This window comes from Carettochelys insculpta, chromosome 9 (assembly GCF_033958435.1).
Source record: "Carettochelys insculpta isolate YL-2023 chromosome 9, ASM3395843v1, whole genome shotgun sequence".
NCBI classification, from domain to species: Eukaryota; Metazoa; Chordata; order Testudines; family Carettochelyidae; genus Carettochelys; species Carettochelys insculpta.
Window position 1 is genome coordinate 56,988,117 of NC_134145.1, and position 24,061 is coordinate 57,012,177.

Sequence of the window (24,061 nt, forward strand, 5' to 3'; positions counted from 1 at the left end):
TTTATAGCAGCCCCCTCTCCTCTGCTTCCATAGGTCAGCTGTTCCTTGCTGCCCTGAAGTAACCCTCTGCTAATCAGCCAGGCTATGTCTGCTTGTATAGTGCTGCCTCTTTCCCCTTCTAAACTAGCACTCTAATCTGACCCTGTCATAGGTATTATGAAGGAAAATGTTAGGCAAATTCATCCACAGGCGTCACTAATAATTTTGCTTATAGTCAAAGAAAGTATGTAAATTTTGGTTCTAATAAAGAGGTGTAATTTAGTAGTGTGATCTTAACTTGTAGCATTATGACCCTGATGCTTACTATCTCTGGAGCCTTGGACAAGACTCCATAAACTTGAACTTTGTCTTTATTTTCCTATCTGTGAAATAAGACATGCTACTATTACCTACACTTAGGTCTCAGATATTATGCCCTAGAACTATTCTGTCATCTTGGACAAATCAGTTCACTTCTCTGTTATCTATCCTCTCTCTTCTGACAGTAAACTTTTCAAGGACTGTTTTTTGGTTCTCTGTGCCTTAAATATTGAGTCTGTTCTGGTCTGGCTATGGTCTGAAGAAGTGGGTCTGTCCCACGAAAGCTCACCTAATAAACTATTTTGCTAGTCTTTAAAGTGCTACTTGACTGCTTTTTGTTTTGATAGTGTATAGACTAGCACGGCTTCCTCTCTGTCTCTCTTACTATATGTTTTTATAGTACATAACACAAATTTATCTTGACTGAGGCCTCTACAAATTTCAATACTAACACAGGTTGAACCTCTCTAATCTCGCACTCTCTCATCCAGCACATCCATAATCCAGCATGATTTTAATTAGCCAGATGTTCTCATATCATGGGTGTGGTCCCATAAACAACATTCCCGTGGTCCCATAAAATTTATTTACAGCTACCAGTCCTGGCTCTCAGTGTTCTGTGTTGTTATTTAGCTGCAATTTACCCCTCAATGTCTTCTATATATGGCCCCTTTTCATCTCGAGAGACAAGTGGTTAGCAGCGGCAGTGAGGATCTATGGGCAATGTTTGAGTCTGCAGCTTCTCTCATGGCTTATCCATCCAGTATTGAATTTGCACAGTCGATTGCAATAACCATATGTCAGTCTACTTCCGAATTCTTGAGTCTGAGAACTTTTCCTTCTAAGACGAAGTTCTTTTGCATGGTTTGCACATATACTATCGAAGGATGATGTGCCCTGTCGTAGCAATCATCGCCAGGTATTTCAATCTGATGATGTAGATTCCCAGGATTTTGCATCAATGTTGAACTTTTTCATGGCGATTTTGCATGTATCCTTGAATCTAAGCTTTGCTCTCACTCTTGTTCTCAACCCACATGACAGCTCACCAAAGAGGATTTCTTTCGGAAGATGTTCGTCACTCATTCTTCTCACATGACCAAGCCATCATAGTCTTCTGCTGTTGAGGATCACTGTGAGGCTGGGTATGCCAGATCTTGACAGGACATCTGAATTTAAAACTTTATCTTGCCACACTGATATACATAACTCTGCGGAGGTAGCGAAGATGGAAGCTGTTCAGTTTTTATTCCTGATTCAAGTAGGTGGTCCACGCCTCATAGCAGGATACTCAATACACATGCCTGGTAGATTAGTATCTTTGTTTTCACTGTCAGCTTAGCATTGTTCCATGCACATTTTGTAAGTCTGCCAATAATAGTACCCGCCTTCCCGATTCTGATGTACAGTTCTTCATCCATGGATAGGCTTTTGGTGACAGTAGATCCAAGGTATTGGAACTGTTGGACCACATCTAATGGGATGTTACCCAGAATGACATGGGGCGCTGAGGTTTACCTTGAGTGAATATAACTGTTTTCTTCATGCTTATGTCAAGGGAAAACAATTAGCGATCAGTGACTGTAGCATGTCTTCATAGTGAGTGATGAGAGCTGCATCATCTGCGAAGAGGAGTTCCCTAATGAGGATTTTCTTGACTTTAGTTTTGGCTTTGAGTCTTGCCAGGTTGTAGAGAGACCCATCTAATCTTGTGTGGAAAAATACATCACTGCGTGAGTTTTGAAATGTGCAATTTAGTAGAACGGAGAAGAATATGCTGAAGAGGGCAGAGGCAAGAACACACCCTGTTTGACTCTGCTGTTCATTGCAAACAGTTCCAATGTAGACCCATCATATTGCACTGTTGCTTTCATGTTTTTGTGGAAGGATGTTATGAGCTTGAGTAGTGTTACTGGGCAGCCAATCTTGGTTAATATGCTGTAGAAATGTCTTCCAAGAGCCCAAAAAACAATACAAGTGTTGATAATGCTGCCAGACAATATTGACCTCCTGTTGTCTGGCAAATTCTCTCATTTGGCACCAGTCAGGTCCTGAGGGTGCCAGACAAGAGAAGTTTAACCTTTATAAAGTTACACAGTTATTCCAAGTTCTTTCCTGTTTTGTATTTTCCTGTCTTGTCTGATCTTCACTTATGAACTCTTTTGGGTAGATCTGTTTTCATTCTGTGCTTACTTAAGCCATGGCTGAGCTCTTTGTCAGGGCCTACTAAAGAAAGAGAAAGTGGTAGCATGGTCCAGGTGGTCCCTTCTACTTCTGTAGAAGACCCAGCTCTGGTGAGTAGCTGAATGAGTCCCAGCTCCATGACATCATTCCTTCTTGGTTTGCCTTGACCCAGTAGAAGCCTCTTCATGGACTGGGGAAGGAGCTCTAAGCATAAGGAGGACTTCAATCTGTGAGTGCAAAGGAATGCAGTCAAAGGCATGGTTGCCCTCCATGACCCTCAACCCCTACTGATGATCCCAGAACAAAATAACATTGATTTTATTAACATTCAATTATTTGTTAAACTGATTGGCATCCAGGGATGGATCCCATGGAAGCATGTCTCTTACAGGGTTATGTTTCTATGAGACTTGAGGAGTTATCTGAAGTAGAAGACTGCCATATGGCTGGTTCTTTCATCTTTGGCTCTCCCAGGATCTGGGAATTTAAGAGACCATTCTCATTCTGCAGGGGCTAAGTGGCTAATATTCTGCACTGTGAAGGAATAATGTGTTGGAAATGCCATGTGTGGAAACCCCCAGAAATTCCTGTCTCCATGTGTGTTTTTACTAAGACAATTTGTCCTCAACTTTAACATGAAAAGTGCTATGTGAATGCTAAGTAACAATAATAATTATAATTAAGAGTGGAGAAAAATCAATATGTGTCAAATGGAAAAGGATAACAGTTTTAGGTAAGCAAATAACAACATAACCAGACAAAACAATGCATACAAGAAGATTCACCTTCTGTTCCATGCTACAGAAAACCACAGTAAAATCTTTCTTGTAGTAAGGAAGAATCTTGTGTGCAAAACTGGATTTCAGTGAGTTTGGCCTCTGAAGGCATTTTCACGATATATCTTTCAACCTCTGCTTGTAAAATAGAATACACAAGAAAAAATTAGAAAAAATAATTCCTCAGAATATTTACATTCAGAATCGCCTAGAGCCTTTTTTTTTTCATTTTGCTGTCACATGAGAAAATGTTTAAAGGTCTTTTGCCTCCCTTTATCCCACCTGGGTGGAATGGTCTTACTGACACAAATCTCAAATACAGATGTATGGTGATTTGCAACAAATAAATTCCACTCTTTTAGATAGACAAGTACAGGACAGTAAGAAAAATGTAGCTATTTGCTCTTCATAAGTTGACTTCACATGGCTAGGTCTTACTTTAAGTAACATCTGGATATTCACACATGAAGTCCAGGATGACTAAGGATGGACAAATGCATGATTGATATCTTAATTATTCCCCTGAAGTACATTATTATACTAGACAGCTAACATTTTTCCTGTACTGATCCCAAATACTCTCTAACAAAATGTCCTTCCAGATGGCAGTGTGAGACAGCAGATGTTCTTGCACAATGTTTCACTCATCTTTCCCTAACAGCATTGCCAATTTATTTAGCTTCAAGAGTGTAAACATAAGTGAGTCCAATGAGGAAATTGTTCATTAAACAGGAGAATGTCAGATAATCCCAGAAAGTTCTCATTCTACATTACAACTTCAGATAAGGCTGAGTTTTAAAGCATCATCAATTTCTGAAGTGCCAATAGAAAAGGGATAGTCAAAATACTACACCGTATGTCAAACACAACCCATAAGCTGTCTCAATCCCTAGAACACCATTGTGGGCTGCTCTTGGTTTTCAAAGATTTCTGATATGGGGAGATGAAAAATCCAGAAAATATTTATCGAGAAGCAGAGATGCCTAACAGGGAGCACCCTGACATTTGTGGGTTCTGAAATATAGATGTTGCTAGGTCTCCACATGCTTCGTTTGCATTGAAGAGATGACTGTAGGCTGGGAAGGAATGTCTGGAAACTGCCACCATACTTTGGTGGTGCTGAAACAGTATGTGCCATGTCCCACAGGTGATGGCACACTGAGCCTTGGCACCTCATAAACCACTTGGCTGAGGCTGTGGTGGAGAAGGACCCCAACAGGCTGCAGCATGCTTGGACTTGGTGTTGCAGTCTTCCCCAGAGGGACGCTAGTGAGCCACGTAGCCTTGTTGGCTCAACACCTCTGGCTACTAACATCACTCATACGCTTCAGGGCAGCTGAGCCGCATCCAGACCACACTCCCAGCAGCTAGAAGGGCCATGGAAGGGGAGGGCCCACGTTCAGGCTCTCATCCGTGGTAGGGAGGCAAGAAGAGAGCAGGAGCCTGAGCTCGGTGCCTCAACGCCGAGAGTCCCCAGATCGGGAACGTGGGCCTCAAAGCAGACCCGAGGTAACCCCAACCCCGGCCACGCGCCTGCCTCAGCCCGCCCGCGGTTAGCGTGCAGGGAAGCGCACAGGAGGCGGGGTCTTGTCAACGGTCGGTGGTCACGAGCCCGGTCCCCCATTGGCTGGGTGTCCCGCGCCGGCCACCCATTGGCTGTAGTTCGGGCCCGGCGGGTAACGGCCTAGGGCTGCGAGGCGCGTGGCTGCCTGAAGTGATGGCCTCGAGCGGCCCCGAGGAAGAGGCGGCCGCGGTGGACCCGCCCTCGGGTGAGAGCTCCCGCTCATGGGCCGCCGAGCCCTCGTCAGCTGCGGGGCCGAGCCAGCGGCCGCTCCTTCCCAGCCCAGGCGAAGAAGAGGTGGAGGCCGACCCGTTGCCGGCCCTGTACCCGTCCCACCTGGGGGCCGTCCCGGGGCGGGACAAGGTGGCCTTGTACTGCGACAAGCTGCTGCGGGGCTGCAAGGTAAGGGATGGGGCGCGCTCGCAGGCCGCCGGAAGGGGCGAGGCGCTCTCGGGCGGCGCAGCTCCTGCGATGTCCCAGCGAGACGAGCCACATAACTGCCGCGGGGAGGCGAAGAGAGTGGGGAGCGCAGGCGGAACAAGCGGGGAGGCGGTGGACGATGGAGAAGGCAGGAGTCAGCAAGGGGGGCCAGCCTGACGGTTAGAGAGCCCCGTGCAGAGTGCCGTGGCCTTTACCGGCCGCAGTCTTCTGGTCCTGCTAGCGCCTGTCATCTGAGGCAGGCAGGATGGGGGGCAATCTCTTCTGGTGGACCAGAGAGACGAGTGTGACAGATTATATGGGTCCCAAAGAGGGGTTCTGTGTGGTTTGAATTTCTGACCCAACAGAATTCGGGCCAATAGAAAATACTGTGATATCCACCATGTCTTTTATATGGGTTATTCACTGTGTCAGGGTAGTTCGGTGTTTCTCAACTTTTTTTTTTATATAGTACCCCTTAAAAAAAAGAGTACCCCCAGATTGCTCCCTAAAGGTACACATTCCCCCAGTTGAGAAATTTGGATCGAAGGTAATTTGAGGTCTTGAAACAAGTGCCATTCAACCTTTCCAGATTGCTGTACCATTTTCAGGAGTCCGATTTGTTTTGAATACCGCCAAATTACACCTCACTTAAGCACTACTTACTTACAAAAACATGCAAAAATTTCATAGAAGACTATTACTGAAAACTTGCTGACTTTCTACTGTCTCATTATTGGAACAGAAATATTGTACCTATATTTCAGTGTATGGCATATAAAGGAGTAGAAACAAGTCATTGTCTCTGGACTTTTCAGTTGTATTGACTTTACTGGTGTGTTTTTTTATATAGCCTGTTGTAAAACAGGACAAATCTCTAGATGAGTTGATGAACCCCCTTGAAGACCTCAGTGTATTACCAGGGAACTACATATCACTGGTTGAAAAACACTGGCATAGTTTAAAGTGGGCTTAGTGCAAGAAGCAGTTGGGATTTTCTCTCTGTGTAAAATAAATTGCCCACCTGAGGGAAAAGTAGAACACCTTACAGATGTAAAATAACCTCTCTGCCCTAAACTGTGCCATGTATCACTCAACTGGTGTTTATTTAAAAATAAAAAAGGGTGGTGGTTCATAGTTGTGTACAGAGCCTTAATCTTCCTATGTATTTTAATGTTCTGGTAAATTACCCTTCAGAATATTGAAGCCTTGACAGAATTAATCAAAAAGCTATTCAGTGATCCTTACCTGTGCTGTTTTGAGAAACTAATACAGTAGTCCCTTCAATTATGTAACAGTTGCGTTCCCACACACCCTCGCATAACTCAAATTTCGTGTGCGCATGCGTGGGGGGGGCAGCTTCCCCCCGCACCCCCCGGGGTGGAGTGGACGTTCTGCAGCTGGGGAAGCTGCAGGAGCACCTGGAGCTGCTTTTGAAAGGTAAGTCCTAGGACTGGGGGGCAGTTGGGGAGGGTTAAGCCTGGTGGTGGGTTGGCACTGTAAGAGGGGGTGGGGGGGTTAGTCCTGGGGTGGGTTAGGGCTTGAGGGGGGTATGGGGGTGGAATTGAGCACACTGCATAGGAGGGCCAGGCGCAAGGGGATGGTGAGCTGGAGCTGTGTGGCCCTGCAGGGGGGTGGTGAGCCAGGGCCATGTGGGGGATTGAACCGGGGCCGCGTGGGGTGGGGTGAGCTGTAGCAATGCGGGGGGGGGGGGGGGTTGAACCGGGTCTGGGGGTAGCGGGATTTTGAGTTGCTCTTATTAACATTAATGCAAATTGCTTATTTCGAGGGATTAGTGTACCTCCTTCCTTAGTTATAATGTCTATCTCTGATAAACTGGAAAGCTATATAAAACATCCTCTTTCTTTCAAGAGTAGCAGTGTATTAAAATTTAGGAATTTGGTTATTATTTATCAACACATTCACTCACTACAGTCCACTTTACAGTAATGAAATAATAGAACTCTATTTAATTTAACAATGTCAATTAACTTTTTAAAGTATTTCCCCCAACTCTTTTGCTTGTTTTCCTTTCCCCCATTCTCTTTCCTTGTCTTCTGCTCTTGGAGTGATGTATCACATTCTCTGAATTAATGTGTTTTATAGTAATTTATTTTTAATTAAGAGTGTAATGCCTTTAAGAGAGTGAGAATTTCTTCTTTGTTCATGTAATAGGCAGAAGATGCCAATGAAGCCATGAGTAAATATCTTTTGGAAAAACTGAATATGAAAGAAAAATGGCTTGGAGTCTGGAAGACCAATCCAGAACTCTTCTTCATTAATTCTGAAGATGTCCCTATACCTTTTGTTGGAATACTTGTTGAGGTAATTTCCTTTTTTATTTTATTTCACTCTCATTACTTGTCATTAAAATAAAACATTAGGTTTTTAAAGTTCCATAGAAAAATAAAAAAGCAGTCAAGTAGCACTTTAAAGACCAACAAAATAATGTATTATTATTATTAATAATGATATTAATAACAACAACAACAAATAAATTATTTTGTTGGTCTTTAAAGTGCTACTTGACTGCGTTTTTTTGTTTTGATAGTGTATAGACTAGCACGGCTCTCTCTCTGTTACTATAGAAAAATAAGCGAGGCTCATAGCATCTTGCCCACCACTTAATTTTTTTCAAATTTTTCTAGAAGTTCTTTAACATCTGTGGTTTCAGATCTCTATCCAGAGATCGGTATTTAACTGTTCAGGTACTTCTTGCTCTTGGAATGAGATATGTTCACTAAAATTTTTAAGTGCAGAAGATGACATGCTTTGAACTCCTCCCCCGAACCTTGCATGAGCCAGCCACAGGCAGCCCTGAGCTGCAACAGAGGGTAGCCAGAAGAAGAATCCAGCACTCCAAGTGAATTGCCTCTCTCTTCCCTCCTCATGTGGTTGACAGCGCTGCCAGAGCTTTAAAACCTCGGAGTTGTAGTTTTCCTCTGATATCAGCTTGACAAATTTCAAATTTGTAGCCCATGCTATTGAGATACTTTGAAGTATTCAAAAATAAATAAATTTTTAATTCTCGTCTTTTTCCCTCCAATCTTTGGTTCAGCTACTTCTGAGAACTTTTGTTCAGATTTAAAAGTCTTTTTTTTTTTAAACCAGACCTGGAAAATTTCAGCCTGAAAAGTTGTCAAAGTTAAAGACAACTCAAAAAGGTTATTTAACATGGAAATGCTTCACATTAATATTGTTTAGGCAACCTTGAATATATGAGGATGAAAACATAAAACAAACAGAAATTGCAGAGCTACTGCTTAGAACTGACAGAATGTGACATTTGATTTAGTTTTAAATACCAGCTCTTACAGCTGTGTTTTCTAAATTAAAAATAATTTCATAATTTTCTGTTTACCTATTCTGTAGCAAACAAATCATTTTCTTAGATTCAAACTACTGCTTTTAGGTAAAATTAAAGGAAGATGTCATTTTTCTCTAATTATTTTTAGTTTTCTAAAATGGACCAGTTCTACATGTGTCACTCCCATGAAAGTTAATATGAACTTTGTATGTAACATGCTAACAAAAATAGACAATGTTTAAAAATTGTTTGTGTTTCTTTGTCATATCTTAGGTTACCTGCAAACCACCTCAGAGCACCTCATCTCACTTGAAAGCTTCTGTATCTGTTGCTAAACCATTTTCCTCAAATATTGCAAATATTCCAAGAGAGCTTATTGATAATGTTTTGGATGAAATGGACCATTGTGTACCTCTTCTGGAAGTCTACCCTGTTGAGGGGCAGGATAGATTAGTCTTTGATATTGCTCAGGCTTTGGATGTTGTGAGGTATTTCACTATTTCTCCTATACTTTAGCTATATAGATAGGCTAAAATGTTGACTGAAGAACTGTACCTAAAACACAGAAGGATTAAACGGATTTACTTTGCTTCACTAATAGCATAAGAGTATTCACAAAGTGGGTTTAAAATGCAATAATGGTGGAAAAAGTATTTTGATGAAGTCCAGTTAATGCCCCCCAAAAAGCCGTTGCAATTTGATTGGATTTATTTAGCCCAGGAGTGAATAGCTCCTGAACTCTTTACCTTTTTCTAACTTGAAAGGTGTTAACTCTTTTATCTTAATGTGTTTGATATATTCAAGGTTTGTGGCACAGTAAATTAAGTAATGTCATTCAGGAATTTTCTGATAAAATTATTTTCTTTAGAACAGGTTAATCTGCAGAAACCAAAACTGTTTGCAGAAATGGATCTTTTTCAATTGTTCATTTCAACTTGAAAATATTTTGCCATTTCCTTCTAACTTAACAATGTAGTGTCACCAAGTTGGACATGTTTATGGAACTGATTGCCTAATGCTCCAGTTTTTTCTCTGCTCAAAGGACTTGGAGAATCCCCTAGGACTGAACACTAAGCAGGCATTTGTTCCATTGTGCACGTCTTACTCTGCAGTAAGGGAAAAGTGTGTGTAGACTCTCTGCTGGCTACTTTGATGTAGTGCCAATCTTCAAAGTTAGTTCCTAGTGTATATGCAGCCTTACAGTTTTTTCATAGGTGATCCCACTTCTCCTTTAAATGTTCAGACATATGGCCATTTCCTTGGCAGAACAGCACTGTGGCTTTTTTAAGTAATTTTGTAGTATAGCTACGTGGACTTCAGTAAATTCCTGAATCATTTTGAAACAGATGTTTTGTCTATTTTAAACAGCTTTTGGACAATAGTTCCCACAGGTTCTCTTTTGGCTTTCTTTCATTAAAATTTTCACATGTTGAAAGGAGGAAGGAGACAACTAAAACAAACAAAATAAACCCATTCTCAAATAACTTTTTTTTTCCTTGTGGTTTATTCTTGATGGTTCAAGTTTTCCTCCTGTTTATGTAGATACGTCTTATTGGCTAGTTGCAATGGATTACTGAGCACCAGGTGCCCATAATGAAGAAAGGTCAAATTTATTTACTTTCGTGTCTCTTTACCTTCTCTGGAGTGACCATCCAGTATTCTGTGAGATTTTTTTTCTAGGTTGTCCCCTAATTTGCATCAGTTTCCAGATGGAGGGCAAATGTCTAAGTTCTTCCTTTTCTCTCTGTGGAATACTTTTGCAGAGAGATGGAGTCTTATGATTCCCTCATATTAGTATCTTCCTTTGGTGTAAGTGGTTTCTTCCATTTCCCTGGGTTATAACTGGAATTCCTAATTTATCATTTTAGTATGAGTAGTTGGCTGGGGAGTTACAGGGCAATCACTTCTCTTATCAGCCTTAATTGCTAGCACTACATTAAAAAGCTAGTGGATTATTTTTATTTTATTATGAAGGTTTTTTTTTCTAATTCTTCAGGCTTGGAAGATGAGGAAGAATAGCCTAATTATAACAGATCATGGAGCACTAGGTGCCCATTTCAAAGAAGAAAAATGAAGGATATGTAACAATTTTATCTTTTGGACAGCTGTAAGCAAACATATATGGGTGAACTTACAGATGCACTATTGAGGTTTTTAACTAAGGCCACTGGTGAAGCAAAGTGAGAACTCAAATTACAGTAATTTTTTTAGATTTTTTTCAGATATTTTTGCTGGGAAATAAAATTTTTGGTGGTGCAGCTTTTTGTGAAGAGAAAATGTTTTTCATAATTCGAAGTCACTATAGTTAAAACTCACAAGTTTGATTGGCAAAACAAATGTGACATTTTTTTTTCTTGCTTCTCAAGAACGAATGTGGTGGCAGTATCATAATGCCAGTATATCTTTTAGGTTTTTCTACGATTTCCTCTGGAGGGACTGGGATGAAGATGAAAGTTGTGAGAGCTATGCAGCACTGATAGAAGAGAGAATTAAACTGTAAGTGTATTAACCTCAGAAAGGGAGTAAGGGTTTTGTGTGAGATTTTTGTTCAAGAAGGTTTGAGAGGGCCTCACTTTCTCAGGTCCACTCATAGTCCTTCAGGACACTACTCATCCTGTCATTGGGTCTCCAACAGTCAGTTATCACTTCCCAGAGATGCTGCATTGGTGCTTTTTGCCTTACAGCTAAGGCATACCTGAGTCCTACCCCTTTTGGGGTAATAAAAGCCAAAAATGAAGGAACACTAGGAACTAAAAACCAGGGTCATTGAAGGAATCTTCAGCAGGATCCTGCCTTTCTATTCAGGGCACATCTTCATGCAGCCAGGCCCTTTGGTCAGTCTTCCTGAGCCTGGTCATCTCATCTTTTTGTAGGCTCATCCAGACAGCAAGCTGAAGCCAAACTTGCCTCAGCAAGGGAGAAGCAAAGCCCTGCTGCCTTTTGGGTCAGCCCACACTGAGCTGGGACTCCTTTTAATTCCTCTCACCATAGCTGATAATCTCCCGCAGGTATAGCAACATGGGGCCAGTTGGGTCCAGAGTTGTTCATTAACCCCCTCATCAGGATGGGGCCTGTGAGAAATCCTCTATGACAAAAATATAGCTTCTTATTCTTGTTTTCACAGTTGGTGTGATATTGAGAATGGGACTATTCCTACTCCAATTGGTCAACGTTTTAGAAAAAATCTGGAGAAGTATAAAAACATTCATTTGGAATTGATTCAGTTCCAAAGTAACATTAAGGAAGAACCTACAGCAGAAGAAGCTATTGAATGCTGGAAAAAATACTATGAATTAGTAATGCTATGTGGCTTGCTGAAGATATGGGAAGACCTTCGCCTCAGGTAGCCTCTATCAGTAGTAGTTCTCAAAGCTGTCGATTGTGCCCCTAGTCTTTGTGTCTGTAGTTATTTGTGGCCCCTGCCACACAAGTACATTTACATCTGCTCAGCTCTGGAGGCAGAACAGAGAGCAGTGACCTGGCCAGGCACCCACCTCTGAAGGCAGCACCATCAGTAGTACAGAAGTAAGGGTGGCAATATGAAGGTGATGAAATTTGTCAAATATCACTCCAACACGTGTCCTCCCAGGGCTGATAACTGGAGCTTTGCCATTGCCTCCAAGTGAAGGGTTGGTGTGGGAGGAGTGAAGAGAGCCCATGCTAGATCCTGGGGAGAGACTGGAGGTGAGATGAGCCCTGGGATGGCTGGCCTCCCGCTGTTCTCTTTATCCTCTCTCTTTGCCTCCTGGTGTGCACAGCCCTTCTATACAAGCCTGAGCCACCTAGAGCTGGTAAATGGAACTATTTAAAAAAATGCACACAGCTTGCTCCCCGACACAATTTTGGGTGCACCTTATGGTTTGAGAGTAATATAGTTAATGCTTGAGGTCCTATAACAAAATCCATTGTAAACATTGGAATTCCGTGGTTGTTCTTTCTAAATTTTAACAGACATTATAATTAATTAGAGTGTTAGGTAAACTATGCATTAGAAAAAGTTTCCTGCTAGTTGCTGATATTGAGGTATCCTCCCTAGTGGAGTTATTACATTAACTGATCGCTATTTACTGTCTGCTTGTTAGAAGTGTCAGTTAATTTTGGGTGCTGAACTTGAGAAGCCTGAAGTGTGGTTTTTTTTTGGTTTGGTTTTTGTTTTGTTTTTTTGTGTGTTGGTTTGATTTTTACTACTTACCATTTTAAAGGTTTTTCTTTATATATTGTAAAGACAGTGGCCATTGATTTCAGTTGCAGTTATATGTGCTCAGCACTTAATGGGAATGAACCCACATCTGTCTCAAACCAGCCACTTAAAAATGAAGAATGAACAGTTAGAGGCCACCTGTGAAAAATTTTCTTTAAGTGGCAAGCTTGAGTCAATAGGAACTCTGTGGCAGAGTCAGGAATAATATTCAGTTCCCATAATGGCATTCAGATGCCTTAATGATAAGATAATATTTCTCATCCTGTAGTTTTCTGCCTCATTCATTATACATCTTCCAACTTACCTGCAACAAATGAGACAGCAGCCCTACAACAATCTCATTCAGGAAACAACCTTGATCGATTCCTACAGCACAGTATGTCCTGTTATCTGAAGGAGCTAGGAGTTCTGTGAGGAAAAAAAATAACACATTTAAATTCTTTTTGACAACGTGCACAAGGAGACTGAATTAACATTTGCACAGCAAAACTCAATTTTAACATTTTCTAATATCTGAGTGCTTGAGTTAACAACATTACTGCTAGTTTAATGTCATTTTTAATATAAAGTATTCTTAAGCTTAAATTTTAAAAAGATTCTATCATGGGGGAACATTTGATTCCTGCCAATAGGTCAAGAGCATATTTGGGATCTTTTGGATCATGGCACATCTCTCTGTCACTTGAGCTAACAATAATTGATATCAGCAAGATAAAAGATAAACGGCTTTCTGTGGGACTACACTAGATGGGGATTAGAGATGTATACTTTTAGTGGGTTTCACAGGGATTTACTTGACAGCAAAATAATGTTGAGACTTTGGAATAATGGATTTAGTTCCAGGTTCTGATGGGAAGTGTGGTTTAGTGGTTCCAGACACTTCAGCTCCTGCTTTTTTTCCCATCAGGGATGCCTATCCCTCTCCATCATCTGTTTCAGTCCTGCTTCTAATCCTCCTTCTCCCTGCTCTGCATCTCTTGAGGATTTAAGTTCTCATTGTTTTATAAAACAGAAGTGGTTTATTATGGGAGTTACTGAGGGAGGAAAAAGTATGATGCATAGATAATTTTGAAGAGTCCCTTTTCTATTCATAACCACAGTTAAAGGCGTGCTTACATTTTGTAAAAATGCATGAGGATTTTTTTGGGAGCGGGGAGGTAAGTTTTTATCTGAACACTACATTTGCTCATTTTGGTGGGGATTGGCTTTTAGTAAACCCTCAAGCTATGCGGGGGTTGCATTTCTGCAACCCCTGTGTAACTCGAATTTTCGTGCAACTTGAGGAGAGACAGGAACCAGGCTGCCACCTGGTTCCTGGCTCCCCTAGGCTTGCAGGAGCTGGGAAACTGACTAGCCCAGCAGGGCTGGTCAGTGTCCTGGCTCCCAGAGTGGCAGGGAGCTGGGAACTAGGAAGCAGCCTGGTTCCCATCTCCCCACTACTTGTGGGACCCAAGAAACTGACCAGCTGGTCAGTTTCCCAGGTCCCACAAGCAGTGGGGATTTGGAAACTAGGCAGCAGCCTGGCTCCCAGCTCCCTTCTGCTTGCTGTGAGGGGAGGCTGAGCAGGGCAGCAGCCTTGTTCAGTTTCCTGGTTCCAGCTAGTGGAGTGGAGCTGGGAACCAGGGGCAGCCTGGCTCCCCTCCACTCCTTGGAGGCAGGAAACTAACCAGGGCTGCTGCCCTGCTCAGTTTCCTGGCTCTGCAAGCAGAGGGGAGCCAGGCTGCTGCCTGGTTCCCAGCTTCCTGCCAGTCCAGGGACCAGGAAACCGTTCCTGTCAGGGGCAGCAAGAGTCAGGCTGCTGCTCCAACAGGAGCGGTTTCCCGCTCCTGTCGGGGCAGCAGTCATGTTAACTCAAGATGTGCAACTTGATTTTGCGTATCTCTAGGGTTTACTCTACTAAGAAAATTATGTTGCAACAAAAGATGGAATCAAACTGTTGATCTTGCTTAGAAAATTACTTTTAAAAATGTCTTAAAATATTTTTGACTGGCCAGTACTGGTCAGTACTTTTTGAATGGATTACACTGGAACAGTGTTTAAATATACTTGTGTTTAGGAGTTTTTTTAATGGTTTTTGTTTGTTTTGAAACATGGGTCAGAGACCAGAACCCTAAAGACAAATTCGTGACATACATTCGTTTATAGGATTTTGAAGATGGCAGATAAGTGACTTGTCTCAACAAATTTGAAAATACCAAATGGCCTCTTTCTGCATATTTTGCATTTAACACTGTGACAGTTTTCTGGTCCTGGAGATGTCTGGTATGTTTGTCATGGATGAAGATGATGTTTAAATACATGTATCTGCAATAAATTCAGCAACCTTTTTTTTTTAAGGTGAACTATTTTACATACTGTCAGAAATGCTTTGTCTAAAAATATATAGATTTTTCTCTAAATTACAGAGCTCACGGACCTCTGACACCAAGGATACTGAGGCGGAGGAGAGGATACAGAGATGATGAGAAACTTGTAACTCACATTGTAGCTAAAACAATGACAGCAGAAATGGTGAGGAAGACTTTGATTATATTTTTGTGAGTCAGAAGGATTAAATATGCTATACAAAGCCAAGGCCAAATGATTTAGAGGATAGTAGTAACAAAGCTGCCTTAAAAGAGATTGTTTTCAGAAGTGACCGCTAAACTTCTACTTTCTGTTCTAACTGAAGTGGTCACATAGAATCTTCTCTCAGTGCATGGAGTGATAGAGAACATAAATCTCTAATCGGTAATCAGTCCCTTAGTCTGAAATGGTCTGTTGGTGTGTTCAAACCCACTCAGGTAGCTTGCTAGTGAGAAACTTTGTTGTCAAAACTCCTCATACATGAGTGATAGAATCATGAACTCGAGAGGTCATCAAGTTCAGACCCCTTCTCTTGTGGCAGGACCAAGCACCATCTAACTTAGTGTTTCTTAAACTTTTTGAGACCACAGAACACCAAACAAAAATAATCCTCCCCACTCCTGTCCATAGGATGGCTGGATTGGCTGCCACAGGCCCCCCCAAAAAGCACAGGGCCTAAGATGGCTGCCCAGTTCATCCAATGAACTCTGCATATGCTCTGTCTTGGACAATGAGCTGTACTCTCTAATCTCCCTTCCCCTTCCTCTCAAGCTCTCATAGACTGTCTGCTTGGTATGAACACATGAGGGTTGAGTTTCCCTCACTCAATACTCTGTTCTGAGCAACTCCTACCTCCAATGAAGAGTTGGACCAAGAAGGAACAGCAGTGATGGGAGTCTCCACAGCAACCTGCAATAGGTGCATTCTTCCTTGGTCTCCACGTGGGCTGAAGATTTTCTTCTTGCAACACAACTTGGAAGGGGAGCTACTGGTGGGGATCAGCTGCTACTGTTTAGCGAACTGACTCCAAACATGCAGGCTACTCTGTATTGAGCAGCTAATTCCAAAGTCAAGGTGGAAGGAGCAAGAGGGGGCTGGGTATGGAACAGTCTCATGGAGGAAAAAGTTTAGTTATGGAAAAGATGGCAGCTTGGATGAAAGGCCCGTATTCATTTTTCCACACCATTTATGCTGCTCTGTGCAGTCAGGCAAGCTCAAGGCTGTTCCACAGGGGATTGGAATGGGCAGAAAGGTGGGACTCCACATCCAACATGCAATCCTTCATGCAAAATGAACTCTGCAAAGGTAAATGAGAATGTGAGAAACAGAACAGTGCTGCAGATTTCAAAAGATTGGCTGTTAATTCAGAAGTTTCATGGTTTTTTGTTTTGCCTTAACTCTGTAGTTGCTACTCCCTCTGTCCTGTACAGGTTAAGGATTTTTCTGTTAACACACTGCTTCAACAACATGATGATTTAAACATGGCTTTGGATAGCTGTTACAGTGGTGATAATGTGGTCATTCCCCCTGGCGAATATAAGGCTGCTAAGCTCTCCATGTTAACCGAGGATATTGTTATTCAAGGTCAGCAATGCGTTCTGCTTACTTCTATCTTTATGTGTTGTAACTGTATAAAGCAGCCCTTCAGATAAGCAATTATTACAAGTTAAATAGAGGGTGAAGAAGGGAACTCACTGTGACTGAAACTGAAAACGTGACAGAATAAGTTATGCTAGTCACCCTAAAATAAAATACTGTGTAGCTGAATGCAGTATATAAGGAATTCAGTGACATTCGTTAAGAATCTACTGATATAGTGGTCTTGTTGGTAAATGGCAGCCTCCCTAGTTAACAAATGAATAGGGAAGTAGTAAATGGGATGACAAACTTTTTATATCCATTTTTTGACGTTAGCAGCTATTATTTTTTCCTTCAGGTTACTTAACCAAGAAGAAACAGAGAAGTAAAACCAAAACTCAATAATTAGTGCCAAAGTATATGTTCCTCTTCTGAAAGCCCTCTGAAAAAATTTCCTTGCTTGACCAACACAATAGTATTGATGCATTTAATAACTGGTTTAATAAGACTTTGTGGCCCTCATTTTTAATGAGGTGTAAACTGGTCCATCAATCATGCATATATAGTTTAGTGCAAATGTGAAGTTTCAGGCACAAATTAAGTTCACATGTCTGTGAATTGCAGGTGTAATGATACATTTGAAAATCTAAATTCTGTCATGTACACCGGCAGCTGATTTCAGGTGCAGAATTTAAGGTCTAGATCCTTTATTGTTTTTGACATTTAATAGGTTTTTCACTCTTCGGTACCCTTAACATTATATTTTTAAAATACTCTCCATCTCATCTTTCAACATCTTAATGGCATCTTAAAGTGATGTACCCGGAAGTACACTTTTTCATTTTTGTAAGCCCCTACATCAGAAGGTATTTGAGATCCAAGTCACTCCATAACTTGATGGATTTTCATTATTGTCACACTTGAATAAACAGTTAGTCAATAGCACTTGGTAAACTTATTTGGCAACAATCCAGGTGAACTCAAACTTCCTTTTGTATCCCAGTCATGGACACTGAGTTCTAAACTTCCATTTAACCTTCCAGAATATTCCTAAGCTGGTTTCTCTTAAATCTAGTTTAGTTAGGCCTTCCCGCCAGGAGTGTTTATTTAAAATTGATGAGAAACTAAAGAGTCTAGTAAATGTTCCTCGCATGGCACACCCAAACTGGATCTGTAACTTTGTGTCATGCTGTCTGAGTATTTGTCTCCCCAGATCTCCAAAATGGTAGCCTTCATCCCTAACCATCTCTGCTTTGCTTGCGTTAGGTGAACAAATGTATCCCTGCTACATGAACATACACACCCTTAGCTCATGCTGATATGACTTTGTCCATGAGAAAGACAATTAAGGCTATTGTTTACAGCAAATTGTTGGCATAAATTATGTTGCTTGGGGGTGTGAATAAATAATTCTTCTGAATGAGAGAAGTTACATTGACATAAGTGCCATTGTGAACAACCCCGTGTCACTGGAAGAGCTTCTCTTGCTTAGCAAAGCTTCTGCTACTCATGGACTGGAGCAGTTAAGCTAATGGTAAAGCTCTCTCTCTGTTGACTTAAGAGTGGCTACAGTAGTGATTTTACAGTAGTATGGCTGCACCTCTCAAAACTCTTAGCGTAACCATGCCCTTAATGTTAGCTGTTTTATGCCTTTTCCTTTGGGTAGATTGTGTGCATTTGTTTTAATTCCAGAGTACCAGAAGGGCACTTTGCCTTAATGGGATTTATACCACAGTATAACCAGATTCTATCACCTTTCCTTCAATGTGTTTGAGATTCTACTTATGAATGTAATGGCCACTTACGAATAATGTAACCATCACTAGCTTGTGAGAATAAAACATGTACTACAATATCAAATATTCTGCCTAAATAGTGAACTCTAATGATCACCAACAGGCAATCTCTTGCATTCAAACACTTCAATACATTGTTTCAACAAATCTGTTGATCCTTATTTGCTAAAGACTAGTGTTACTGTATAGATAGAACTATGTAATTTAAAATGCAAGATAGAATGATATATCGTGGTCAGTAATAAACTCAGAATAAGTAACTAAAGAAGTTAAAGGTTCTTTTGAAATGGCCTTGGCCTATTCCTAACTTGAAATCTGTGGCCGAACTTTTGGACCTTTCTGCAAATCATTTTGCTTCTGTTGTGGCTATATCAGTGTTGTCTCATAACACCAAGTGTTCACAGCACGGACGGCAAAAGACTATCCAGACTGTCTTCTCAGTTCATTTACTTATGCAGTTAGCTGAAGATAGTAGGGCCTTCTTTCTTTGCTTTGAATGAATGATTGGCTTCTGTTGTTTTCATCCCACACTTAGTGTTGCATTTGGTAAATCTGTTGTTCCCTTGAACATTTTTTTATTTTTGATTTATTGTTAAAATTTTTTGATTCCAGCTGATCACACCTCCAAAGATCCTGACAATAAAGGTGGATTTAAGCAGTGTGTGTCATTTCCTTCCTGGTTCATTAAAGCAGATATGCATTTGCTGTTTGTAGTAAGCCTGTTCGGCAGATGGCTGCACACTGTGTGCAGGGCCTTCAAATCTTAGGTTTGCACCAGTAGGCAGCAGAGGTTTTGTGCTGTCCTCATCAGGGAGGCTTTAAAAGCTCAGACTCTGGTTCTGATGTTGAATCAGCTGTCCTGTGAAAGAATAGAGTAGACCTCTTTCAGTCTCAAAGCCATAAAAACAAGGAATAAATTCCACAATAAAAATCAGTTCAGAACAGATCACGGTCCATAACTTAAGACTATGACTTCTCTGAGTATTGAAGTCTGAAGTGCAAATAACATCAGCTCTGACCTGTGAACCTTTGATATAGAGGTAGATGTATTAAGAAACCTGCTGATGTAGGTTCTTCATTGGTGCCTAAAGAAACCTGGCAGAAAAGGAGGTATCTAGTGGTGTTGGAAGCAAAATACACACTAAATGTGGATCATATAGGAGCTCTGCTGAATATTTAAATCCTTAGGACCTCTGCTGCATGCTTCAGTCCTCAAGACTCTCCATTGGTGGAACTTCATAAAACAGGTAGAAGGAAGTTTCGTTTCTGTGGACACATTGCAGAAGCTGACTGTGGGAGATCTACCTCTGGATCCGTTTTCTAGAATGGAGCAGAAGGGGATTCTACAATTTCTATTGCTACTAACTACATGGGTGATGCTCACTTGTTAGCAAACTGCACTGCAGCTGTATATTGCATTACTGAATAGAGTTCCCTGAATTTATCTCCACCGTGCTACTGATTTCTCCATATCATCAGAACCTTTGTGTTTTGAGCAGTGACTTACAGAACTGAGATTGAGGAAAGCATAGTAGTATTCTGCTATTTCCAGCTGTCATTTTACCAGCATGTGAAATTTGTTTCTCATTGAGAAGTCCTGGTTCAGGACAGCATGGCACATGCAAATAAACAGATCTGGTGAGGGAACAAATTTGGATAAATAATAGCAAGTTATTTGTTGTAATTCATCTGGTACTTAAGTCAGGGAGAAATACTAATTTAACACAAACATTGTAACCATTGACCAAACAGCAAAAAGGTATTCTCTGCTATTGAATAGTGTGGAAAAGTATAAACAGTACTTTTCTTTTTTCAACTAGGAGCCGGAAGGCCAGAAGAAATTGTGATTGTTTCGGAGCCTACTCATGAAAGCTTTGTGGTATCTAGAGCTCAAAATGCGAAACTAATGAACCTTACTTTAGTACAACAAGGGACTGTTGATGGTATTGTGGTGGTTGAAGCTGGTCACATGACTTTAGCAAACTGTGTATTGAAATGTGAAGGAACTGGAGTCTGTGTGCTTACTGGAGCTTCTCTGACTATTACAAACAGTGAGATTACTGGAGCTCAGGTACTGACTCTGCTTGCCTAGCAAAAATAAATCTAATACACAAGCAAGTATAAAATGTTAGTGTACATACTGAAGCTGTTTTTTGAAAACAGGACAAATACTGTTACATTGAAAGTGGAAATACCTCAAGTTGAAATTTGGTTTTGAAAACTTAGGTGTAATTTTCAGTTAACTTCCAATTAGCTGTAGCAAATTTGTTCTCAGCTTTTCAGGGTAGCAACCTTGTTTTTATTTGTGGTAACTAGGGTAGAGTGCCATCCTCACTTATGGAATTAGTGTTAGCTGGGATTTTACTGAGTACTTATTAAACAAGAATGTGATGTAGAGACTAAAATACATCCCTGAAGATGTAATTTTAAAGCAGTAAATGCTAAGCAATGAATAGTAAATGTTTCCACTCTACCCTTTATTCCATAATTGCATAGCTTTAGGGATTTTGTCACTACAAGAATCTGCAGTGTTCCAATTTTGACATCATATATTCATGAGAAATTGAAAAAGCACTTTTTATGTACTTGACTGTACTTTGCTATTCTCATAGCAATTCTTTCTTTGAGAATTAATTTTTTGTTTTAATGTACAGGGTGCTGGTGTTGAGCTGCACCCAGGAAGTACAGCCATTTTGGAGGGTAACAAAATTCACCATTGCAATAATTTCAAAACCAGTGAGACTTCACAGGGTACCCTAGGTGGAATTAATATAAAGGTAAATGTGTTTAGCAGTTGTGACTTGCACTTCTAAAAAGTAGTAGCTGTTCTGTTGCAAATGTAGTAGTTAGAGGAAGTTAATGAACTGAGGAACGTGTTTATTCTAAAAATGGCATTTCTTCAGTTAAAATTTCAAACTTCAGAATCCAGTGGCTGAATCCTTGTCTTCAGCCATGAATGTGGAATTTCATGACTCCCATTAGGCAATCATTAGCGTCCCACTTCATTTCTCAGCTTCTTAGCCACACATAGCAGTTACTGATACGCTGTGTGCCAGGGCTCTGACTGAGTCATTTGGTACCTAGGAGAGGTGATGGTGCAAGGACTGGAGCAGAGAGGAAGGTGGGGGCACTGGTCATATGCCCCTGCCCCATTCCCTACTCCACCCCATACCTTGTCCCCTCCCACCCTTGCTCTTCCTAAGCTGCTCCCCACCCACCTGCTCGGCTCTGCCCATGCCCCTTTCTGTCCACCCCTGCTCTGCCTGTGACCAGCCATTCCCCTGCCTGTGCTCCTGATGCATGTGGGCCAGTTGCTCCCACTCTCCTGCAGCAGAACAGACTAGCAGCAGCATGAGCTAGGAAGCTCACACTGCTCATCCTGCGCTGCTCCAGGAGAGACCCCAGCACTCACTTGAAGTAGTGTGGCACTTATGGTAAGTGCAGGGGAATGGTAAGTGCAGGGGAATTGACACTGGGGTGTTTGTGGCCCCCAGTGCATTGCCTATGGCTGGTATCTTCTGTGATGGTTGGAAGGAATCCCCTGTCCAGATTTCTCGGGAACTGGCCAAGCATTCTTTCGTCTGAGGCAACAGCATTGGGGAAGAAGGCAGTTCCAAGATCTACCATAGTATTACACAAAGATAGAAAATTAAAAACTTGCATTGTGTAACAGATACTTTTAGTAATAGCCAGGGATGGGTCTCGAGAATAAAGAAAAATTCACAGAAGCCTGTCCCGTCTGACTAATTTGGTAGTCACTGAGACAATTACAATATGACTATTGCTGTAGAAGTAAAAATAAATCTGTAAGTAATAAGTGAACAAGGAAATCTTGTAAAATTTGATGTTTAAATTCTCAACAAAACAGTTTTTCACACTGTACTCTTCAGCATCTGTACTAATGATTTGAACATGGTGAATGGATTGCAAACTAATAGTTACACTTTGTGAAAGTTACTTAAATATAGTAACAGTAGGATGTGGGATGCTTCAAAGGATGTGAGGTGTAATTTCAGTAGATTAAATCTGTTTTACTACTAAAAATCAGTATTTTTAGAAGATAATATATTTGCTGAGTCTCTTCAGTTTGGATTATATTACTCCTAATAGTTATGAGACAGACTACACAATGGCTACGTCTACACTTACTAAACTTTGAAATGGACATGCTAATGGTCAAATCGAAGAATACTAATGAGGTGCTGAAATGCATATTCAGCGCCTTATTAGCATGCTGCCGGCTGCGGCACGTGGCTCGTCTACACGGGGGTCCTTTTCTAAAGGACCCCACCAACATCGAAATTGCCTTATTCCTTTCCAAAGGATGCCCCCTGTAGACGAGCCTCATTAGTATTTTTCGATTTGGCCATTAGCATGCCCATTTTGAAGTTTTTAGTAAGCGTAGACAGGGCCGTTATGAATAAGGTATTGCCATTGAGAGAGGAATACCTAGAATTATCAAGCAAACCGAGTTTCTTTTGAATGTGAACAACACAAGCATTATTTTATGCAATGTTTAATTGTGTAAAAATACAGTGCACCCTTAAACTAGTTTTTTTTTTTTTTTTTGAATCCTTAACAGGTTGTTCCTGTCCCTAAACTGAAAATGAAAAATAATCACATTTATAACAACCATGGCTATGGAGTGACCATCCTTCACCCTATGGACCATCTCTCTACTACAGGGGGGATACTGGAATTTACTGCATCAGGAGATGCAGAGGAAGATACACTTTCCAAACTAATGCATGAATTGAGCCTAGAGATGCATAGTAACACGCTAGATGATGCCAAAGGTCTCAGCATAGTTAACAGTTAAACATGCATTTGATGTATGTTTTGGTGTATAACAATTGTTTGACTAAAGCAACAGTTCTCTATGTTGAAGATTTAATTTTACATGCTTCTTTGAATTAGTTATGGAAAATGAATGGAGTTACACATAGTGCACTTTGCTAACTTTTAGAGCATCTAACTGTAATACACATATTCCATCCTGGGTAACATTGTGGTTCCTTTGACCTACTAGTCTAAATCGGCAAGGGGTATTTTTCCTCTCAGCAAACCAGGAAAGGTCATTTTATAACATTGAACAACAGCCTGTGTATGCAGATAGTCCGAATCCCTGTTTCTTTGGTGTTCTTACGAGTATACCTCCCCTGGCAACCACACGAGCACTAACATAAGAACATCCTTGCATAGTCATGATCTAGACCTACTCTGAGAAGAATTAGACAGCTTTGACTAAAATGATAGTGCTAATTTATTTGCATTGAGCCTTCTTTTGTGGTTACTATCAGTAGAGCAGGGGAAACCTCTTACCTGGTAATTTTGTAGCAAACTCTTCCACAGTTCTGCTACATATGGACTATTCCCTGATTGAAGTTTGCAGAGGCATTGCAAAGCTGTGCTAGTTGCATGCCCTTCTCCAGTCTGCTCTCAGATGATTAATTTTAAAACTGTGTAGAAAATCTTGTAAAAGTACTTAGTAGCAATAAATAACTGCAGTGCCAAATACCTATGCACTTCATGAATGGAATGTGGAGATTCCTGTGCAGCAGACCAGGAAGCCCAGTAGCTGAAGCTGCTGGTGGA

The 24,061-nt window shown here is 41.1% G+C and overlaps 1 protein-coding gene across 2 annotated transcripts in view; it reads left to right on the forward strand.

Annotated features, from left to right (window-relative positions):
• Positions 1–23,951, forward strand: part of SHCBP1L (SHC binding and spindle associated 1 like) — a 45,791-nt gene extending 21,840 nt beyond the window's left edge. The window contains exons 1-10 of one of the 2 annotated variants that reach the window (XM_075003461.1): positions 4,978–5,223; positions 7,414–7,563; positions 8,819–9,033; positions 10,955–11,041; positions 11,670–11,888; positions 15,152–15,257; positions 16,523–16,676; positions 20,287–20,537; positions 21,121–21,243; positions 23,049–23,951. In XM_075003461.1, the coding sequence (XP_074859562.1) occupies positions 4,978–5,223; positions 7,414–7,563; positions 8,819–9,033; positions 10,955–11,041; positions 11,670–11,888; positions 15,152–15,257; positions 16,523–16,676; positions 20,287–20,537; positions 21,121–21,243; positions 23,049–23,285 (1,788 nt within the window). In that variant the 3' untranslated portion in view covers positions 23,286–23,951. Of the gene's footprint in view, positions 1–4,977; positions 5,224–7,413; positions 7,564–8,818; positions 9,034–10,954; positions 11,042–11,669; positions 11,889–15,151; positions 15,258–16,522; positions 16,677–20,286; positions 20,538–21,120; positions 21,244–23,048 lie in introns of those variants that run through there. The other variant, XM_075003462.1, reaches the window with a different exon arrangement.
• The last annotated feature ends 110 nt before the right edge of the window (positions 23,952–24,061 follow it).